This window comes from Garra rufa, chromosome 2 (assembly GCF_049309525.1).
Source record: "Garra rufa chromosome 2, GarRuf1.0, whole genome shotgun sequence".
In the NCBI taxonomy this organism is placed as follows: Eukaryota; Metazoa; Chordata; class Actinopteri; order Cypriniformes; family Cyprinidae; genus Garra; species Garra rufa.
In genome coordinates, this window is record NC_133362.1 from 7,133,801 (window position 1) to 7,156,812 (window position 23,012).

At 34.0% G+C, this 23,012-nt stretch overlaps 1 protein-coding gene across 1 annotated transcript in view; it reads left to right on the forward strand.

The window, feature by feature from the left end:
* Positions 1-23,012, forward strand: part of LOC141325158 (integrin alpha-9-like) — an 82,343-nt gene that overhangs the window by 42,145 nt on the left and 17,186 nt on the right. Inside the window, exons 6-12 of the mRNA XM_073833656.1 lie at positions 2,346-2,422; positions 3,780-3,927; positions 10,327-10,413; positions 10,509-10,588; positions 11,510-11,599; positions 12,726-12,834; positions 17,143-17,250. Of these exons, the coding sequence (XP_073689757.1) occupies positions 2,346-2,422; positions 3,780-3,927; positions 10,327-10,413; positions 10,509-10,588; positions 11,510-11,599; positions 12,726-12,834; positions 17,143-17,250 (699 nt within the window). The remainder of the gene's footprint in view (positions 1-2,345; positions 2,423-3,779; positions 3,928-10,326; positions 10,414-10,508; positions 10,589-11,509; positions 11,600-12,725; positions 12,835-17,142; positions 17,251-23,012) is intronic.

Here is a 23,012-nt window from a genome sequence, read left to right on the forward strand (position 1 = left end):
TTACTACAGTACATGGATTGATCCATTCAGAAAGACTAAACATCAAAACATACACATGAAAAATCAAAACATGATCCTGAATTTGTGTGGAAATGATGTGAATGCACTGAAATGTGCATGAACATGAGCATACTCACTCACACATGCGCTTACTTACTGTACGACTCTTGTACATCACTGCATCATCTTTACCTTGATTGCAGTCCTTATCCATCAAAACTGTTTAGTGTAGTTTGCATATTATCTGGCCATATATCAGTGGGATGTGCTGACGTTCTGTTCAGTCTGTATTTTACAAAGCGTGACGTTTGAGGGCTCGCACTCTTCAGAAACAATCACAGAACATGACAAAGCTTTAAAGCGAAACACACTGGAATGAATAATTCACTGAAAACGCAACGTGAGTCTCTGTTCTCTCTGCCATCTCTGATGTAATCAGTCTGGTTTTCTTTACATTAGCACTCATTGTTTGAATGCAATTGGTTAATGCTTCACTGGACTGAAAAACTTCCCAGAGTTCAGCGGCTTTTGATCACAAACAGAGAAGCAAAATTGGGTTAAAGGGTTAGAATAATTCCACCAACCAGGGTTACAGGTGGTTGTCCCCTTCTATGCTCATTCACTTCCACACTGAAAAAAGGCTTTTCTTAGATTTTTTTGTCTTTTTTCCTATCAAAATTTTTTAAAATTCTTAAATCAAGAAGGATTATCAAAGACAAGTAAAAATGTTCTTGTTTTCAGAAAAAAACAAGTCAAAATTAAGTGCTTTTTTGCTTGAAACAAGCAAAATAATCTGCCAATGGGGTAAGCAAAAAAATCTTACTTTAAACAGAAAACAAGATTTTTTTTCTTACCCCATTGGTAGATTAAGTAAAATTAATTTTGACTTGTTTTTTCTCAAAACAAGACAATCATTTTTACTTGTCTAGAAAATCCTTTTTTTTAGATATTTTGACTGGAAACAAGACAAAAAAGTCTAAGTAAGAAAAACATTTTTTGCAGTGCAATATCATCTCAGCATGTAATGTAAATTATGTTAATGAAGAATTTATGTGCTTTAGTAATATATTTGCATTCACTTATTTTCATGTGTTAATGTTTTTGAATGAATCGCATGCGTTAATGTGTTAACGTTGACAGCCTTTATAAATATGTGACTCGGACCACAAAACCAGTCATAAGGGGCAATTTATATATAATCTGAAAACTGAATAAATAAGCTAAAAGGATAGGACAATGTTTGGTCGAGATACAACTATTTGAAAATCTAGAATCTGAGGGTGCAAAAAAAACGAAATATTGAGAAAATCACCTTTAAAGTTGTCCAAATGAAGTTCTTAGCAATGCATATTACTAATCAAAAATAAAGTTTGATATATTTATGGTAGGAAATTTACAAAATATGTTCATGGAACACAATCTTTATTTAATATCCTAATAATTTTTGGCATAAAAGAAAAAACTATCATTTTGACCCATACGATGTATTTTTGGCTATTGCAACAAATATACCCGTGCTACTTAAAACTAGTTTTGTGGTCCAGGTTCACATGTGTGAGTGTATACTTTTGGAAAAATAGGTACAAAAGCTATCAATGGGGTGTTATCCTTTCAAAAGCAATACCTTTGTATCGTATTTACCCCTAAGGGATGAATATTAGTACTTTAAATGTACACATTTGCTCAAAAAGTGTACCTAAATAGCGCATATTACTACATTTTAAAATTTTACCGGCCCACTAAGAGATTTTGTACTTGTTTTTTACATCTTGTACCTGTTTTCACATTTTAATATCTTTCCAACAGTCCTAAAGTTCATTATTTTGATTTACTCTTGCACTCATTTGCCGTTGGCATCACCCAGCAGCTCCCAATGCCAGAATTTACCCATTTCTGTAGTTATAAATGTGGTTTTAGTTAGCGCTCAATGATGGCTGTTGACTCTTTGTAAATGGAATGCAGAAGACTGATGAATTTATTTGCCAACACCCCGCTTCATAACCCACCCTCCCGTTAGGCCACATGCTTTTCCCTCTTGAGGAAACACGCCACTGGCATCTTTCAGCGCGTCAGGAATCCATTACGATGGAATCTGAGGCTATTAGTAACCGTGCAGTTCGTCTGTAGCGCTAAAGCGAAGGTGTCTATGTCTAAATCTGCCCAACACACGGCACTTTCTTGCGCATTACGCTTGAAACCGCTACTCAAGTACTAGAGCTTTAAAGATGTCCCGAAGAGCTTGTGAAGTCTTGCACAACAGCACCCTCTAGTATTTGCGTCCCATCTCGGGTTATTCTAACAGCAAAGTGGTGTAAACATCCTGTGCTCTGTTTGACTCTTCACAGACCTGGTTTGAGAAGAACTGTCTGTCAGAGGACTGCGCCGCTGACCTGAGACTTCATGGGAAACTGCTGCTCTCTGGGTAAAGCCCATGGTCTTCTCCTGGTTTCAGTCAATTTACGTCAGTAGGGTTGAGTCTCTGTGGGTGTGGACGCACGCTTGGCTCTCGCCAGGCCCATGACGTCATTCATTAGCCGGGCTTAAGGAGGTCCTGCAGTCTGCTTCCAAATGATCTGGTTTCTCTGTAATCAAAAGTGTTTCCTTAAATGCTGAAACTCCACTGTTTAAAGAGCGGATAGTGATTTCACTGCTTACCGTATGTAATGGTAATCGAAAACACATTTTACTGAAATGGCTACAAAACAAGCATTCATGTTCTGTCACAGTGGATTTTGTATCAGGGAAATGAGGTCTATTTTTAGGACCAATGCATTTTTTTTGTTACTAAAATACATTCAGTAGCAACAAGTAGCAGTGATTCTCATTACAGTCATAGTATTTTTTTTTTTTAATTTTAATCAGATAGATAGATAGATAGATAGATAGATAGATAGATAGATAATCATGCAAAAAAAAATTAAAGATGGTGTTACAAGAAATATTACAGTAATATATAGTAAATACTTAGATTAAAAAAATAGCAATTTAATATAATTTGCAGATTGTTACAATGCAAAAATATTAATTTATGAAAATATAAAAATTAATTTATATTAAATATAAAAATGTTAGTATAAATGTTTAATTTCTCATTTCTGAAAAGTCACAATGCAAAAAATATGAATTGTCCTAAAATAGACAATATTTTTTTTATGAAAATTTATTTGGGTGTAAAGTATGATCTGAAAATATTTAGATTTATATGTGACCCTGGACCACAAAACCAGTCTTAAGTAGCACGGGTATATTTGTAGCAATAGCCAAAAATACATTGTATGATTGATTTTACTTTTACGCCAAAATCTTTAGAATATTAAGTAAAGATCATGTTCCATGAATATACTGTAAATCTATCAAAACATAATTATTGATTAGTAATAAGCATTGCTAAGAACTTCATTTGGACAACTTTAAAGGCAATTTTTTTTTAATATTTAGTTTTTTTTGCACCCTCAGTTTCCAGATTTTCAAATAGTCATATCTCTGCCAAATATTGTCCTATCCTAACAAACCATACATCAAAAGCTTATTTATTGGCATATATATATGTGTATGGCGTATAGATGATGTATGTACCCTTATGGTTTTGTGGTCCAGGGTCACATATTATATTTAGATTTATGCATTTAGCAGATGATTTTATTTTAGTGACTCAAGAAATTCATCAAAGAGCCAACAATATTCATTATGCACAATGCCAGGTTCCCTGTATTCTCAACAGGCTTCTTGAAATTCATTTTATTATCCTTTAGTCTCACTTTTTCTCCTCTGTTTCCCAGGCGTTACATCAGTTCTCATCTGGCTCTTGGTGGAGTTAGAAACGTGTCGTTAAATTTAACCATCTCTAATGCTGGAGATGACGCCTACGACACCAACATCTACTTCAACTTCTCCAGAGAGGTTCACTACATCAACTTCTTACAAAGAGTAAGTCAGTGATACTCAATATTGTACATCGTTTCTCTACAACACACGTTTGACTATTGACTTAGAGGCTGCTTCATTTGGCAGCTTATTCTGAACATTTGCTTCAAACTAAATTCTTCAAGATTTTCCAAAATTAGATTTGGAAACCTCTGATGTGCTCATTGGTAAAGACCAATTTGATAAAAATTGCATAAAGTTAGCCAATTAGACAAGTCTTTGAACATTTCTGTTTGTAATAAGCACCAGGCGGCCCAAGGGTGTGCCATGAATTTAGTGCCAAATGGTGACAGATAGGTCCAATGATATGCCCTGGAAACTGTGACAATTCTGAAGCCTCCTTTTGAGAGTATTTAGTCATTATATCCATGAATTAAAGAGACAGACTGAGAAAAATGGTGTGTAGAATATAAAGAGATTTCAGATTTCGTTGGGTCAGCAGAGGAAGCGGTGGAATCAGGAGGAAGTGCAGTTACTGATGCGAGCGCTTGCAGCTGGTCAGTGTATCGTTATCTTGAGCTTCTCGAACACTGACCTCCGGCTCCGTGTCTCTGTTACAGCTCCCTCATGCTCTGTTTCCCCTGCTGAAAAGCATTCTGTGGTTATCAGTAGCATGAGGAAGAACGTTTCCTCCTTTAGTTGGACGATTAATGGAGAGACTCTTTAAGATTGTTAAACAGAACTCTTGAAGATGAGATCAGCCTTCTCAAGAAAAAAACAAAGTAGCAAAATTGCACATTTAAATGGTTGTTTTTTCATTTTCAAGGAATAATATGTGACCCTGGACAACAAAAACAGTTTTAGGTTGCACAGGTCTTGTAGCAATAGCTGAAAATACATTGTATGGATCAAAATTATCTATTTTTCTTTTATGTCAAAAATCATTAGGATATTAAGTAAAGATCATGTTCCATGAAAATATTTTCTGAAATTTCCTGCTGTAAATTTATCAAAACTTAATTTTTGATTAGTAATATACATTGCTAAGATCTTCATTTGGACAACTTTAAAGGTGATTGTTTTTTTTTGTTTGCTTGTTTTTTTTTGCAACCTTAGATTCCAGATTTTCAAATAGTTGTATCTCGAGCAAATATTGTCCTATCCTGGCAAACCATTAATGAATGGAAAGCTTATTTATTTACAAATCACAGGTATAAATCTCAATTTCATAAAGTTGACACTTATGACTGGTTTTGTGGTCCTGGGTCTCATATGTTTATATGATCATGATTTTTGTAAATGTGACCTTTTCTATGATTACTGATATTTTTATCAACAAATAACACAGATGCAAAAATGTACTGTCAGTAACTGATAGAAATACTACTACTTATAAAGATATAATGAATATATATATATATATATATATATATAATATTCTTTTTTATTCATTTATTTATTAGTTGTTTTTTTAACTGAGTACTGATTTAGTAACTGTGACACAAATACTACTTAAACAAATACTTCAAATCATTCCAAATCAGTGTAATTTTCGTTCTTTACAAAATATTTAAAACTATTTTTTTATTAAAATGAATATTTAAATGTATTAAATAATCAAATTAATTTATTTACTTTCATTGACTTTCCCTCAAGCATGATTTTCAATATAATTTACTCATCCTCAAGCATTTTCTTTTTTGACAAAATTATTTTTGAAAATGTTGTATTTTTATCTATTATTTTATTTATTATTAGAAAATTAAAATGCATACTTATATTTAAGTGCATTTCAAAAACAAAGCATATAACTGTTTTTAAGTAACCAGTAAAGTAACAAATTGCTTTTTAATTTATAAGAAAATATCTGAGTTACTTTTCCAAATAATTATAGAATATAGTATAATAAATGTGAACATGCATTAATTCATCTCACTCTCAAAAAAACTGATTCAGTATTCCTCAAAATGAATAAAAACTGTGAAATGCAACTCAAAATATGATGCAAACCTGCAAAAATTAAATATGTTAAGTAATACAAATATCGTTTATCTATTTAATCCTATTTTATTAACCAGTGTCTTTGTTTTTGACCTTTAATGATCCAATTTAACCATACTAATAAGCAAAATTACTCAAAATAAAACTAAGAATTGTTTTTCTTTTTTTCTTTTTACTGAAGAGTGTTAAACTTTCTTCATCTGTGGTCTATTTTACATTTGCCAAAAATATAACTTTCTATATTAAAAACAAACAACCAACTCAGATTAAAAAAGTAACGCAAACGTAATGCATTACTTTCTATAAAAAGTAATTAGTTAATTTTTAGGGAGTAACTCAATATTGTAATGCATTGCTTTTAAAAGTAACTTTCCCCAACACTGCTCTGCAGAACATCTCTTTTTATATTTCACAGAAATTATTCAAAATCATTTACTTTTGGTCTGGCCATAATGCATTAATATTTTGCCCATCATTTGTTTATCCATTCCGAAATCCTTTTGAAAGAATTCAATCTGAGTCTGTTTTTCAAGACCTCAGATTTCACTCTATATATCCTTGTGTTTTGATATAGGCGGAGCTCTTAACGTTGTTTTACCGTCTTGAATTTCATTGGCTAATTTTGCATGAGTAATTCCTCATGACGGTTGAATAGGGCGTCAAGGTGGAAGTGTATTGTGAGAAGACACAGGGGCCAAACTTTGTTTGCTATTCTAGTACTGTACGCGCAGCAGGACGCCTCTAATTACCCAACGCTGTGAGAATCCGTCTGTGTTGATGTGACCCGTCTACACGCGTCTCCCTCAGAGCTCTTCAGCTCTCCGTCATGCTGAGTGTGAACTCGCGCTCGCCTCTTGTTTAATAGTAGGTCCTGTTGTTTCTGTGTTTGTCTTGCAACCCAAACCATCTGCAGAATTGGTTTCAGAAGCCCTATCGCAACACTTAGGTGGCCCCGGGTCCGCTCTGGCAAAGAGAAACACTCAGTGTAATTAGATAAATGGCGCGTTGTCCTTCAATTAGATTGCGGCAGGTGAACCGAAGACCTATAAATTGGTGAGCAAATGATTAGATTAACTTTAGCGTTACTGAAGCACTAAACGCGAAGGCTGAGAGAGAAACAAGCTGAGCTGGAGATGAAATATAAGAGTTTATTTTACAGTTGCACAGCCAATACATACATCACTTGAGATTTGTTTATGTTTCAGTTTAATACACACAGAGGAGAGAGTATTGACTTAATGAAAACACATATTTCCTTCATGAACGGCACAGAATACAATTAGCAAAACAGTAGTGGCAAAACATTAAAAATGCGGCATTTATTTGTTTAATGTTGTTTATTTGTTCAGTGTTTCTTGAGATATTAAAATGATTTCTGAAGAATCACGTGACACTGAAAACTGGAGTAATGATGCTGAAAATTCAGCTTTGCATCTCAAATATAAATGACATTTAAATATATATTCACATTGGAAAAAGTTATTTGAAATTGTAATATTATTTCACAATATTACTGATTTTATGAAAACACATGCACTTTCCCGCTGCCTGCCCTCGTCAGTGGGAGCACCGTTTGTTTTGCAGTTTAGGAAATAGAGGACATTCTTGAACTGGAATTGTCCTTGGGTTTTCCTGCTAGTGCTTTAGAGGACATTGTGACAGAGTGTTGCTTATTTATGTCTATTTGATAAAGACAAAGGGTACGTCTCCTCACTGGGGCCAGACGGCGGAAAAAGTGCTGAGCAAGAAGGAGACGACTGCATAAATAATGTTGAATGATTCTTGCCAAATATAGTATGTGACGGATCTTGCACCACTTTTAAGGGCAGTATTAGAGTTGGGGTCAAAAGTTTACTTACACCTAGCAGAATCTGCAAAATGTTCATTATTTTACCAAACTAAGAGGGATCATACAAAATGCATGTTCACTGACCTGAATAAGATATTTCACATAAAAGATGTTTACATACACTTGATTCCTAATACTGTGTTGTTACCTGAATGATCCACAGCTGTTTTTTTTTATGATTATTTAGTGATAGTTGTTCATGAGTCCCTTGTTTGTGCCTGCTGTTCTTTAGAAAAATCCTTCAGGTCCCACAAATTCTTTGGTTTTTCAGCTTTTTTGTGTATGTGAACTCTTTCCAACAATGACTGTATGATTCTGAGATTCACTCACTGATGCTTCAGAAGGAAGCACAATGCATTAAGAGTGGAGGTGAAAACTTTTAACAGAATGAAGATGCGTACATTTTCCTTATTTTGCCTAAATATCATATTTATTTGCGTTTGGTAGTGCCCTTCAGAAGCTTAAAGCTTCATGTTTCCTTCTGAAGCATCAGTTTAACTGTTCAGGACAAACAAGGGACTCATAAATAACTAAATAAAAAAACACAGCTGTGGATCACTCAGGTAACAACACAGTATTAAGAATCAAGTGTATGTAAACTTTTGAACGGGGTCATTTTTATAAATTCAGCTATTATTTTCTCTCGTGAACTATATATAAACATCTTTTATGTGAAATACTGTATCTTATTCAGGTCAGTACTAAATAAATAACATGCATTTTGTATGATCTCTCCTTTTTTTGGTAAAATAATTAACATGTTGCAGATTCTGCAAGGTGTATGTAAACTTTTGACCTCAACATTGTCAAATCTAAATAATAATAAAGCATATTAAGTCTGATGTGAAAAATGCAGCTGAAGACCTTTCTGCTCACAGTAACAAAATAAAAACACAGTAAAAACTGTAAAATTGTGCAATATTATTACAATTTAAAATAACTGTCTTTTTGAATATATATTAAAATGTAATTTATTTCAGTGAAGCAAAGTTGAATTTTCTGCATCATTACTCCAGTCTCCAGTGTCACATGATTTTTTAGAAATCATTCTAATATGCTGATTTTTTGAAATGCCAGTTGTGCTGCTTCATATTTCTGTTAAAATCAGGAAACATTTTATTTAAAACAGAAACATTTTATAACATTATAAATGTCTTTACTGTCATTTTTGATCAAGTTAATGCATCCTTGCTAAATTAAAATATTTTTAAATGTGCAGTTGTGCATATTTGATATTATCAGACATGTGCCTAATATCATGTGTTGGGGAAATAGGGTAGCTGAACTATGGCCAAAAATTTTTTAAAATGCATGATCCGTTGCGGATATGCACCGCAGACCGCAAATTGTCGACCACAGAGCGCTCTTGAACTCTGAAATGATTAACGGGCCACATTTAGTCTGCAGTGCCGCCACTCGAGGTACCCTACGTTAGCAATACTCAAATCTGAGGAAACCATGGTGTTCGCATAAACGCTCCAAACGAGTGCAGAACGTGAGGCCAAAGCCTCAAACTCTTCCCCAGAGAGCCGCCAAGTGCATGAAAAATGAGTTTCACAAATAGTCCCAGGCTTTCCTGCACCCCCTCAGCTGCGTTTGACTATTTATTGATGTATTTTCTCCGGCAGCAGTTCTTGTTATTGCTGCAACATCGCTAAGAATAGCTCGAATATAAACTCAAGAATGGGGAACACGTGCAGGACCTCACGTGGAACTCCAGATCCCAGAGTTAAGCGCTCATCCTCTGCATTGTTCCAGCAGTGTGAGGCCGTCGGGGTTTAGCAGCGACACAGCTGTTTTTTACGCTCTCTGTTCTGTAAAAGGACAGCTTGGTGAACTCTCGCTTGAGGAATGCTCACTCCTCACGGGGTCGAATCTTAACTGTTTACACAAACCAGCCGGTGCTGCTCTGCTGTGTTTAGAGAAAGCTCTCAACTCTCACTGGCGATTGTCCCTGGTACTGTTCTTCTAGTGTACAATGCATGTGAGAATAGTTATTTATGGGTTAGCCAGGTCACATTTATTTATATAGCACTTCGTGCAATACAGTTTGTTTCGAAGAAGCGTCATGCTGTAACATTCATGAAGTTTTTCAAGTATAAAGCAACTCTACTAAAGAAAATAGTCATTATTCTGCTCAATTTAGTTCAATAGCAAGTGTTGATGTTGCAAAGTTCAGCAGTCATCAAAACAAGTTCAATTTCACATAAAGCAGCTGTTATTTAGCTCAGTGTTGATTCAATTCAGTTAAATGTCAATGTTGCAATGCTTTAGTGTGCACACTTGCACAATTGCATTTCGACTGATTACAGACGCTGCAACAAATTTCAAACTTAATTAAAATCTCACCGAACAGTCAACAGGTGTGTGCACTTCTCAAAATCGCAAGAGAAAAGTTAAACAGGATCTGTCTGACTCCAAATTGAAGATCTAAACATAATTGTAATGCATATTAAATCCAGCTTGCTGGAGTTTAAACCATTTGCGTGCCTTCTGTATGATTGCATGTTTTTTTTTTAAGGAAAGCACTGTGGTTGATGACTTTCTCTTGGGGTTTCGACAAATTAGCACAGCTTTTGACTGGTTATTCTCACTGTCATTTGGTGTTTTAGGAAGAGAAGGGCATTTCCTGTATGCTGGTAGAGCTGGATTTCCTCAAGTGCAGCGTTGGATTTCCTTTCATGAGGGCGCAAACCAAGGTAGTATGTCAGTCTAATGGCTTTTACTTGGTGATCTTGTTAATTATAGCACTATTCCGTTTAACCTTGTAGTTTTAACCTTTCCTTTTATTCAGTACCATCTATCGGTGCTTTTCGACACGAGCCATCTGTCTGGTGAAAACGAGACGCTGCTGTTTTTGGTTCACGCTAAAAGGTGAGCTCGATTTAATGAACTTTCCCTTCTTTTAAAAGATACACATGGTACACATTGTTAAGATACACATGGTTCACATCATCAGTCCACATTAGTGAATGTCATAATGTTTGAAACAGCTAGATAGATTAGACATTTGGACTTCTCCCTATTTGGCTGTTTTGAGCTAAATTAAGGGGTTTGACTTTATATTAAGTCATGATATTAATCTAATGCTGGCCAGATGTGTTCTTTGCTCTGAGATCTCGTAGCTCTCTATGGGGCAAATACAGCTTTCGTAATGTACATTTGGCCAGCTTACAGTAAAAACTTAATCAATTATACTGTACATACAACCATGCTAAAAACATGACATGTTAATATCAATTTTACCATTCAGAAGATTGGGGTCAGTATAATTTTAAATGTTTTTGAAAGATGTCTTTTCTGCTTGTCAAGACTGCATTTATTTGATCAAAAATACAGTAAAAGCAGTAAACTTTTGAAATATTATTACAATTTCAAATAACTGTATTTTATTTGAATATATATTAAAATGCAAAGCTGAATTTTCAGCATCATTAATCAAGTCTTCAGAGTCACATGATCCTTCAGAAATCATTCTAATATGCTGCTATGCTGCTCCAGAAACATTTATCATCATATTTTTGTGGAAACTATGACGCGTTGTTTTTTTTCAGCATTCTTTGTTAAATAGAAAGTTCAAATAACAGCGTTAAATTGAAATAGAAATCATTTATAGCATTATAAATGTTTTAACTGTCACTTTTGATCAATCTAATGCATGCTTTCTGAATGATTTATATGATATATCTTTATATATAGAATTTAAGAAGCATAATTCTTTTAATATTCTTAATATATTCAAATACAGTTGTCGTTGTTGTTTATTCATATTTATTAATATTTATTTTTTCGTAGTGCCAATCCAGAGCATGATAACACACTTCATGATAACACACTGGAGTTGTCCATACCGCTGGTACATGAGGTGGACACAACAATCACAGGGTAAGATTTACACTTTATGAGACAGCTCAAAGGGAAATTTTAAATTAAATATGCTTATATTATTTATTCATCATCATGTTGTTCAAAACCTGTGAACTGAATGCTTTCAAATAACAAAAAATTCCTTAAATGTAGTCTGTATGACTTGTGCAACGTATTCCAAGTCTTCTGAAGCTTTCTTTGAATGCATAACACTCCTTTGGCGTTTCATAGAAAACTCAATTCATACAGGTTTTTAACACGAGGGTACACTCTTGAAAATAAGGGTGCTTCACGATGCCATAGAAGAAGATTTTTTGTTTAAATGGTTTCATAAAGAACCTTTAACATCTAAAGAACCTTTAAGAAGGTTCTTTTTTGGAGAAAGAAGGTTCTTCAGATTATTAAGAAGTAAGAAAGAGATGCTTCTTCAAAGAACTTTTGATTGAATGGCTCTTTGTGGAACCAAAAATGGTTTTTCTATGGCATCTCTGTGAAGAACATTTTTAAGAGTGTAAATGCATTATGTAAAAGTTTTTTGGTGGACTATTCCTATAACAGCTTTGCAGCCTATTACACTTCCAGACGTCTGATAACACCAGAGATATTTGCGGTCCGCTTAGTATACAGCGCTTATGTGCACTTTTCTTTTTTGGCACCCGTTTCTTTGCAGCACTGGATTATTTCAGAGTTACAGGCTCACTTGTTTCACAGATGAATGAGGCTTATATACACAACATGTTCAAGAGCAAGATGTAGAGGCTGATAATGAGAACCTCCTCCCTGTAATGTTTTAGATGAGCGCGCCAGAGACTACACTTTAATATATAAACATGATCTCCAGTGGTTAGACGCAAAATCAGATCAAAGTCTGTTTTATGTCATTTAACGAGTTAGCTTCGTATGTATTAGAAGGCTTCTGTAATCAGTATATGAATATAAAGATTGTGTTTAGACAAATCTATGCAACACTGTACTTGCATGGAGTCTGAGCTATAAAAGCTGCAATGTTTAACTAAAATGAAGTCATTCTGACAGCAGCACATGTACAGTAAATTATACATTAAAGATGAATCATGTTAAGTGAGAGACATAACAATATAGCACAGTAAGGATTACCGTAGTAACTGTTTGTACGTTTCTATAGCGTGGTCACGCCTACATCTTTTGTGTATGGAAACTCAGTGGACCGATCACGCTTTGTTCAGCTGGATGACATGGAGTGCAGCTTTCAGCCGCTCAACTTCACCTTTCAGGTATCCTATACTGAAATATGTGCATATGCAGTTCAAATGTGAAGATTTCAGTACATTTTATTGCAGAATCTGAATGATAAGTAAGAGATAATGTACAGTCAGCCGGTTATTATCACAAAATAAACACTGACAGGATGATCAGTGTCCTGAAACAGCAGTGTCTTATATACTCCGATGGTATGTCATCTCGAAAATAAAATAAAATAAATATTGAAAAAAAAAAAAATACACACATATATACAGTCATGTGAAAAAGTTAGGACACCCTATTGAAATTCATGGTTTTCCGTATCAGGACATCATAAAAAAAATCTGGTCCTTGGCTAGTCTTAAAATTTAGAAAACAAAACCTCAGATGAACAACAACACATGACAAATTGCACCGTGTCATTTATTTATTTAAGAAAAATACAGCCAAGAGGAAAAGGCCATGTGTGACAAAGTTAGGACACCCTATGAGTCAATTGCCTGTAGATCCACTTTTAGCAGCAATAACTTGAAGCGTTCATTTTCTGCATGACTTTATCAGTTTCTCACATTGTTCTGGAGGAATTTTGGACCACTCTTCTTTTCAACGTTGCTCCAGTTTATTAAGGTTTGTGGGCATTTGCTTATGCACAGCTCTCACCACAGCATTTGAGTCAGGATGAGCACTGGACTTTGACTGGGCTTTTGCAACACCTTGATTTTCAGCCATTCTGTTGTAGATTTGCTGGTGTGCTTGGGATCATTGTCCTGTTGCATGACCCAATTTTGACCCAACTTTAACTGTCAGACAGATGCCCTCATATTTGACTCGAGAATTCTTTGATATATAGAGGAGTTCATGGCTGACTCAATGACTGTAGCTACAAAACAAGCCCAAAATTATCAGCCCTCCTCCAGCATGCTTGTCTTTTGGTATGAGGTGTTTGTGCTGATATGCTCTTTAGGTTTTCACAAAACTTGGTGCTGTGCATTATGGCCAAACATCTCCACTTCGGTCTCGTCTGTTCGAAGGACATTATTCTAGAAGACCTGTTTTGTTCAGATGCAACTTTGCAGACCTAAACTGTGCTGCCATGTTTTTTTTTTTTTTTAGATAGAAGCTTTCTTTTGCCAAGGCTTCTAAACATGCCATTTTTGTCCCATATTTTTCTAATGGTATTGTCATGAACTTTATCATTTAACCTGTTAACTGAGGCCTGTAGAGTCTGAGGTGTAGTCCAGACCAGCAAACTGCCAAAGCTTATGCTTTTATAGAGGCATTCAAACTTGCTGATGATCAGTTAATCAAAGGTATTTGATTAGCAGTGCTTGACTGTTATTTACCCTCTTTATTCAAATGTTAACAGTAAGGGTGTCCTAATTTTGTCACACATGGCTTTTCCATTTTGGCTTTATTTTTCTTAAATAAATAATGACACGGTGCAATTTGTCATGTGTTGTTGTTCATCTGAGGTTTTGTTTTCTAAATTTTAAGACCAGCCAAGGACCAGATTTCCTGATACGGAAAACTATGAAATTCAATAGGGTGTCCTAACTTTTTCACATGACTGTATATATATATATATATATATATATATATATATATATGGGTCATTCCTGGGATTCGGTAACATTTCAACTTGGAATATACATTTTTTCAACTACATATGCTTCATTTTCTAAATACCCAACATCATAAAGCACATCTCAAACCTCCAGAAAATCATATTTTCCCACCTCAGACATTACCAACCTTTTATTATTTTTACTTTATTTAACGGACAAAATGGGATTGGTTTAAAAAGGATTTTACATAGAACTTGTTATAAAACAAACATCTACGTACTGCTCATGTGTCCCTGATAACAATTCAATGATGCCAAATGTACTGTAACATTTATCTCTCTTTTTTTCACATTTTTACAGGACTGAAGCTATAAATACACAAATTTTGTGTCTATGGTCTCTGTACTTAACTAAAAGGAGAAGTTCACTTCTGGAACAAAAATGTAGGGATAATTGACTCACCCCCTTGTAATCCAAGATGTTTATGTCTGTCTTTCTTGAGTCGAAATTATGTTTTTTAAGAAAAACATTTCAGGATTTTTCTCCATATAGTGGACTTCTGTGGTGCTCAACGGATTGAAGGTTAAAAATGCAGTTTAAATGCTGCTTCAAAAGGGCTCTAAACGATCCCACCCGAGGAAGAAGGGTCTCATCTAGCAAAACGGTTATTTTCTAAATTGACAATTTATATACTTTTTAACCTCAAATGCTCATCTTGTCTAGATCTGCGTCAACTCAGTATTTCAGGTCAAGACAGTTAGGGTATGTTGAAAAACTCCCATCTCATTTTCTTCTTTCATTTACTTTTTTTTTTTTTTTTGTAAAGCGTTTGATCTTCTCTACAAGTTCACTTTGTAAACACTGGGTTGATACTTATGCAGAGATGTAGGACGATTTTGAAGTTGGAGGAGAAAATGAGATGGGAGTTTTTCAACATACCCTAACTGTACTGAACCGGAATACACTAAATTGTCAATTTTTTTTAGAAAATAACTGATCGTTTCGCTAGATAAGACCCTTCTTCCTCGGCTGGGATAGTTTAGAGCCCTTTGAAGCAGCATTTAAACTGCATTTTGGAAGTTCAAACTCGTGAGCACCATAGAAGTCCACTATATGGAGGGCAATTTTGAAAAAAAAATGAAGAACTGAATTGAAGAAAGAAAGACATAAACATCTTGGATGACAAGGTGGTGAGTACATTGAGTAATCAGCAAGAAATGCTATCATTCTTAATTGTCTTACCTATATTTTTCCAAAAATATTAATGTGACAAGGTATGACAGGATTGAAGTCTTTAACACATTTTAAACGATAGATTGCCTTCCATTTTAATTTTTGGTTTTGTTTCTCTCTCATATTGTCCCCTTAATTCTGGATCAACATATCTGCATGCTCAATTCTTGTCTTTCTGTTGCAAATGTGGGTGCAATTTCTGATGTAGTGAAGTTTTATTACACCAAAAAATCTCATTGACAGTTGTCATGATTTTGATATTTGCTGAAACCACTATTTTATATTTTTTTATTAAAATTATTAAAAAATGAAGTAAGTAACTCAACCCCATAACAATGAGAAATACATATATTTGTGAATGTGACTGGGTTGAGTTTTTTTTTTTTCACTCAAAATGGCCATTGCTCCTCATGTAGTTAGTAAAGTAGACCGTATATGGCAGCAATAAAACAAGTACATTCTATATACTTATGGATTAAAATAAAATGTACAAAAAGATTAATTTTCCATCTTAATTTTATGTGATGGGTTGAGTTGTTAAGCTTGACAGTCCCTCCCTGACTATAATATGTCACAAAAATATGAATAAAAAGTATAATACTACTAACCATTTTCTGCACCACTATTAAGGAGACCCGAATGATGCCATTTCTGGTAAATGATGTCATTTATGAGCAGAGTCTGAATTATTATGGGTGTAGAATGGTTAGTATGACGAGGTTGAGTTCAGACTGTGGGACATAACTTTAAAGTCTGTTTTTTATCAAATATCCTGCCCTTTTTTTAGAAAAATATTCTTCACAAGAAAGTAACACAAATAAATGCTTACATTATTGCCAAAAATTACAGACACTATGCACATTTTGTTAATAATTGTAAGTACAAACTTAGTGAAGTGCCTCAGGGACATGACAAAATGCTTAGTTTAAGTTATATATAAGACATTATTTTATTCTAAAAAAATATTAAAATGCAATTAATTATTTTGATTCATTATAATGAGCATACCAAAGTATTGTGAAAAGCTTTTAACGATTAATTTTGGTAAACCACCATTTTAGAAACTCATTTATTTATTTATTTATTTATTTGTTTATTTAACAGGGACAGTGCATGGCCCTCAGCCATACCAGAATTAGCTACAAGCTAAATTTCATCTGTAGTCCCTGGGCAGGAAGAAGTAACATACAGTTAATCCAACAAACACATATAAATATGCCATAAAAACATCATCATCACACAAGTAGCCTTTCAAACAACAACAAAGTTTCACACTCTTAAAAACACAATAAAACACAACAGCAGGACACATAATGTCTAATGTAAATTTATAATACTATTGTATATTTTGTTGTTTGAAGATAGAACCTTATAATTCCAAGGTAGTGAAATGTTGCCAAATCCATTTATTATCTTCAAAACGTCATATTTGACCAATCCAGAATCTTAAATGTATATGAAATGTACTGTTTGCTTTAGTATAGTTGTTGTGTTCAGCCTAAATCCCAGCAATGATCCATTTCCCGTGTGTTGTTTGTGTAGGTGATAAACAATGGGCCCAGCAGACTTCCAGGCTCCACGGTGGACATCAGGATACCCAACCGCCTGGCTGGTAACGGAGCAGATATGTTCCATATCATTGACACACAAGTGAGTTCCTGCCACTCATGCACTTGTTTATTCAGCTAAACTTTATTGTCATGGTTTTCCCTGGCATCAGTTATACATCTGTCTGTTCTCATCACACTTGTTTGTGCTGAAAGTCGTTTCTCTGACCTGTTCATACTAGGTATTATTGTGTGTTACACAGCAGCATTGTTGTATTTTGATTACTTGACATGGTCTTAGAGAGTTTGAATAATTTACAAATCACTTCACCATGTTCTTTATAAACTAGCAAGATACATACTGTAATTTTAGAGCTGCATGATTTGTGGAAAAACGTATGCAAAATCTAAATATCAAAAAACAAAATCTAACCATAAATCATGCTAAATCGAATTTTTCCGATAAACATTGTGATTGTGATTTAAACTGTGAATTTATTTATATATTTTAATTTTATAATTATTATTTAATATTTATTTAATTTTTTTAAAGCTCCAGGTTTCCTGTTTTTATTGGTAGCATTGTGCAATTTGGCTGAAAATTCTGTGATTATATAGCAATATAACTATAAAATTAATAATAATAATTAAAATAAGAAATAAAAGAAAAAAATCATGCAAAATCTAATTTCTGTGATAAAAAATTGTGATTGCAATTTAATCTGTGAATTTATTTATTTATTTAAATTTTATTATAGTTATTTAATATTTATTTATTTTTTAAAGCTCCAGGTTTGCTGTTCTTATTATGAGCATTGTGCAATTTGGCCAAAAATTATGTGATTACATAGCAATATGACTATAATGTTAATAATAATAATAATTAAAATAAGAAATAAAAGAAAAAAATCATGCAAAATCTTATTTCTCTAATAAAAATTGTGATTGTAATTTAAACTGTGAATTTATTTATTTATTTTAATTTTATTATTATTATTATTATTTAATATTTATTGAATTTTTTTAAAGCTCCAGGTTTGCTGTTCTTATTATGAGCGTTGTGCAATTTGGCCAAAAATGCTGTGATTACGTAGCAATATGACTATAAAATGAATAATAATAATAATAATAATTAAAATAAGAAATAAATGAGAAAATCATGTGAAATCTAATTTATCTGATAAAAATTGTGATTACGATTTAAACTGTGAATTTATTGATTTATTTAAACTTTTGTAATATTTATTACTTTTTTAAAACTCCAGGTTTGTTGTTCTTATTAGTAGCATTGTGCAATTTGGCTGAAAATTCTGTGATTATATAGCAATATGACTATAAAATTAATAATAATAATTAATTAAAACAAGAAAAAAAAGAATTATGTGAAATCTAATTTATATAAAACAAATTGTGATTGCGATATAAACTGAATTTGTTTATTTAATTACATTTTATTATTATTATTTAATATTTATTAAAAAAAATTTAAAGCTCCAGGTTTGCTGTTCTTATTAGTAGCATTGTGCAATTTGGCCAAAATTTCTGTGATTATATAGCAAAATTACTATACAATTAATAATAAGAAATATTACCGTTAATATTTTAGCTTAAAGTAAAAAAAAAAAAAATAGTATTGAAGAAAAATAATATAACAATGTTTGTATTTTACATTAGGCTACAACTCTAAAATTGCAATACTAATATTTGTGGCTGTCTTGATTTCTTCATTGTCAAACGTTAAACCATCAAGCTTTTATTTTGGCAGAAAACGGCAACTTTTGTTGACAACAGGAGGTTTATTACCGTATCTCATTACACTGTTAGTGTGTGTTGTGCCAAATGCACATTATAACTGACACAGTCTCACAGTGTGTATAGAGATGAGTTAATGTGGCATTTACTGCAAACCGAGCCACTTGAATTATTTAAAAAATGATCACAAATTGCATCAAAGCTGCACTGCCACCTTAGGATGCATTGGTTTGCAATATTTTCTCAGCCCTCTCATCAATTATGCTTTACTTATATAATGTTGCTACATTATTTCCAACCAGACATTATTTCCAACCAGTTTTAGTGACAAAACATTGAAAATATCTTGGTATAAGTTGAATAATTGACCCTAGATTTGTCGCTTTATTGAAAATATAAGTCTTCGCATTATGCCTATATTGCATGCATTACGTTTTCAATAATTCAGTGGTCCATTGTCAATTATGCTTTACTTATGTTACCTTTAAACATTATTTCTACTTAAGATGAAATATAAGGTTACATTTGCAGTACTTAAATAAATGGCACAATTGTTCCATGTTTTGAAGCTAAATATACAGAGCTATGCATTATCTATATTGTGTCACTAGAAGCGAGGGCAGCGTGTTGATTATGTTCTGTTCTCTTACAGTAAGGTCAACATCCTCAGGCTTATAGTTAATTCAGAGGTGAGAGACAGGGTTTACAGAGCCACCACAGATAGTGTCTTACAATAAGCTTATACAGAGAGTAGAAATTCAAGAGCAGCACCTCATACTATGTTGATTTAACCTTTGCATATTGCTAGATCAGGTCAGGGATCAACCTGTTTACTGTGAGCGGGAGGACGGGGGAGGTTTGTATCCCACCCTGTACTTCCCATATGGAATCACTTACAAGAGGATTAAATGGTTTGCACGAAAGGGTGGAATGGGACACTTGGGGAAAAGCTTCTGTTCACCCTGACTAACCTGTAGCACAGTGGCAACGCTGGGTAACTCAACTCAACGAGGAGCGGACATTCCCAGGCGCCCACATGGACAGCATAAACACTCGGCCTAATTAAAAATGCACACGTGGAGGAATTCCTCTCCTCACATGACTGAAAACATATGGGGCATTTTTACATAAACAGCTTGGGCTGGTCCCTCGATGCTGATGAGGTGTCTTGAATTAGAGAGAGTTACGTGACATTAGCTTTGTAAAAAACCTTGTGAGCTGTCTTCCAAATATACTTTTAGCCTAGTTTTGTGTTCAGGTCAATTTGACCCACAATTAAACAGCTTGAAACACTCGTTAAACTATGCGTTTGGTGACATTTTCTCATTTGGGGTCATGAATGTGCATGCAACCCATCAACACAATGTGTTTTGGAAAGGCTGTACAAATTTTGTGCCCGTTGATTTCCATGCAGTTTGCCAAAAATCAACACTTTGGAAAACAGCAAAGGGTCAGGTGAAAGAAAAACGTTTATTGTGGCTTAGACCAAAATAAGTAGCATGTTTTTATAATTTGGGTTAATTTGACCCTTAAAACCAACAAAGGACCTATTTTATTAACACGAACAAGTACTCAATGCAAAAGCGAATGCTTGGCAAGTATACCATTGTGTTGAACATACTTAATATGTGAGATTTATTGAGATTGATATTTCTGCATTATTTGAAAGCTGAATAAAGTTTTCCATTGATGTATGGTTTGTTAGGATAGGACAATATTAGACCGAGATACAACTATTTGAAAATCTGGAATCTGAGGGAGAAAAAAATCTAAAACATAGAGAAAATCGCCTCCAAAGTTGTCCAAATGAAGTTCTTAGCAATGCATATTACTAATTAAAAATTAAGTTTTGATATATTTACAGTAGGAAATTTCCTAAATAAATTCACAAAATATCTCAAATATCTAAACTAAATATCTAAAATTTACAAAATACATTGTAAACTTGCCCAGTAGCACACCTGGTACAGCATTGCACAAGTCATGATAAATAGAGCTCAAAGACTTGTAAAAGCAATCTAAAATGGCATGGTTGCATCATTTTTTTTGTTGTTGACACTATTGGTTAGGTTTAGGATAGGGTTTAGTGTAGCTTTTAGTGCCACTTACCAGTTATTTAGTTTCCAAACTGCCACCACATGTACAACAACCAACATAATAAAACGTTGCCAGATTCACGTTTATGCTTCCAGGAAAATTTAAAGCAATTTTAGTGCCACTCCCCAGACATTTCACATGAAAGTGTCACAAAAGGAGCAAGAAGTAATGTAATATTTTGCAGAAGGGTTTTTCCATTAAGCCTGGGTTTCATATTTCTTAAAACACTGTCAGGGGAAGCAAGACACTACGATTTGAAACAGTACAGTAGTGAAATCAGCCCTTGAATGACACTCTGTTGTCTCACACAAGTGGGCTCATAAAAAACCTGTGTGAAACAGACACAGGTCCTTCCTTTTGGCTTGAGAGAAGACAATGTGAGGTCTTTGGATGCTTTCCTCTATGGAGGTCTGACTGGAAAGGATGCTGGTTAAAGGAAGAGGTGAAGTGTTCCCCGAGGGCAGAGGGGAGGAAGGGGCAGCGGGACATTAAATCACTCCAGATGGGACATGCTGTCAGAGAAAGGCTTCTCAACTCCCGCTGGGAAAGAACTTCCTTTCGTTATCTGAATTGCTTAGCAGGTCTGAGCTCACTGGATAAATTATAATGTCTGCGAGCATCTCAGCACATCGCCTTTTAGTCATCCAGCTCCCTGCATACTTAAAGGAGTAGTTCACTTTCAGAACAAAAATTTACAGATGATGTACTCACCCCCTTGTCATCCAAGATGGTCATGTTTTTCTTTCTTAAGTCGTAAAGAAATTATGTTTTTTGAGGAAAACATTTTAGGATCTCTCTCCATATAATGGACTTCTAGTGCCCCCGAGTTTGAACTTCCAAACTGCAGTTTAAATGCAGCTTCAAAGGGCTCTAAATGATCCCAGCCGAGCAAGAAGGGTCTTATCTAGCGAAACGAATTGTTATTTTCTAAAAACATTTACAATTTATATACTTTTTAATCTCCACACAGAGCTAGACAAGATGAGCATTTGAGGTTAAAAAGTATATAAATTGTAATTTTTGTTTACAAAATAACCGATCGTTTCATTAGATAAGACCCTTCTATCCTCGGCTGTGATGGTTTAGAGCTCTTTAAAGCTGTATTTTGGAAGTTTAAACTCGGGGGCACCATAGAAGTCCATTATATGGAGAGAAATCCTGAAATGTTTTCCTCTAAGAAAGAGGAAAACAAAAGGAATAGATGAACCGAATCAATTGAGTCATTTTTGCTGAAACCGCTCCGATTGATACAAACTCGCATCTTTATTCCAAGTGATTTACTAGCAAAAAAACAGATCAAATTAAAAAAGACATTTATTTTCGAATTTCAGCAACGCTTGTAATGATTTTCTCAGAATCGTGAGATATAAACTCGCAATTCAGACTTTTTTTTCTCAGAATTGTGAGATAAACTCGCAATTGCGAGTTATAAAGTCCAGTTCTGAAGAGGAAAAAAAAAGACTGATATGAACTGCGAGTTTATATCATTTTTCATTTCATTTCATTTATTAAGATCCCCATTAGCGCCTGAAATCTCAGTTGCTATTCTTCCTGGGGTCTCCTCTACATTACATCAAATCATCATTTTCTTACATTATTCACACACACACCCATTCACACACACATATACACAAAATAGAAACAATCTACAATAGCCCAATGCAATTAAATAAATAAACAAACAAAAACTGCTGTACATTTATACATATAATCCATAAATAGCTTTCCAATACAGACTATAAGGCATCTTTCCATATTACCATACTTTTCCAGTATCATGACTCTTGTGTAAACAGAAACAATTTTAATTTCTTTTGAAAATATTTTCTGTTATTTTCCAACAACAGAAATCCTGGTAATCCATTCCATGCAACCATGGCCCGATAAAAAACTGCTCTCTGAAGCTGATTAGTTCTAACTAAAGGCAGAACACATCGCCTTCCAGTAGTTTGTCTTGTGCAATAATTATGTTGATCAGCAAAAAATGACAATTTTCTGTAAATTATTTCAGGAGTT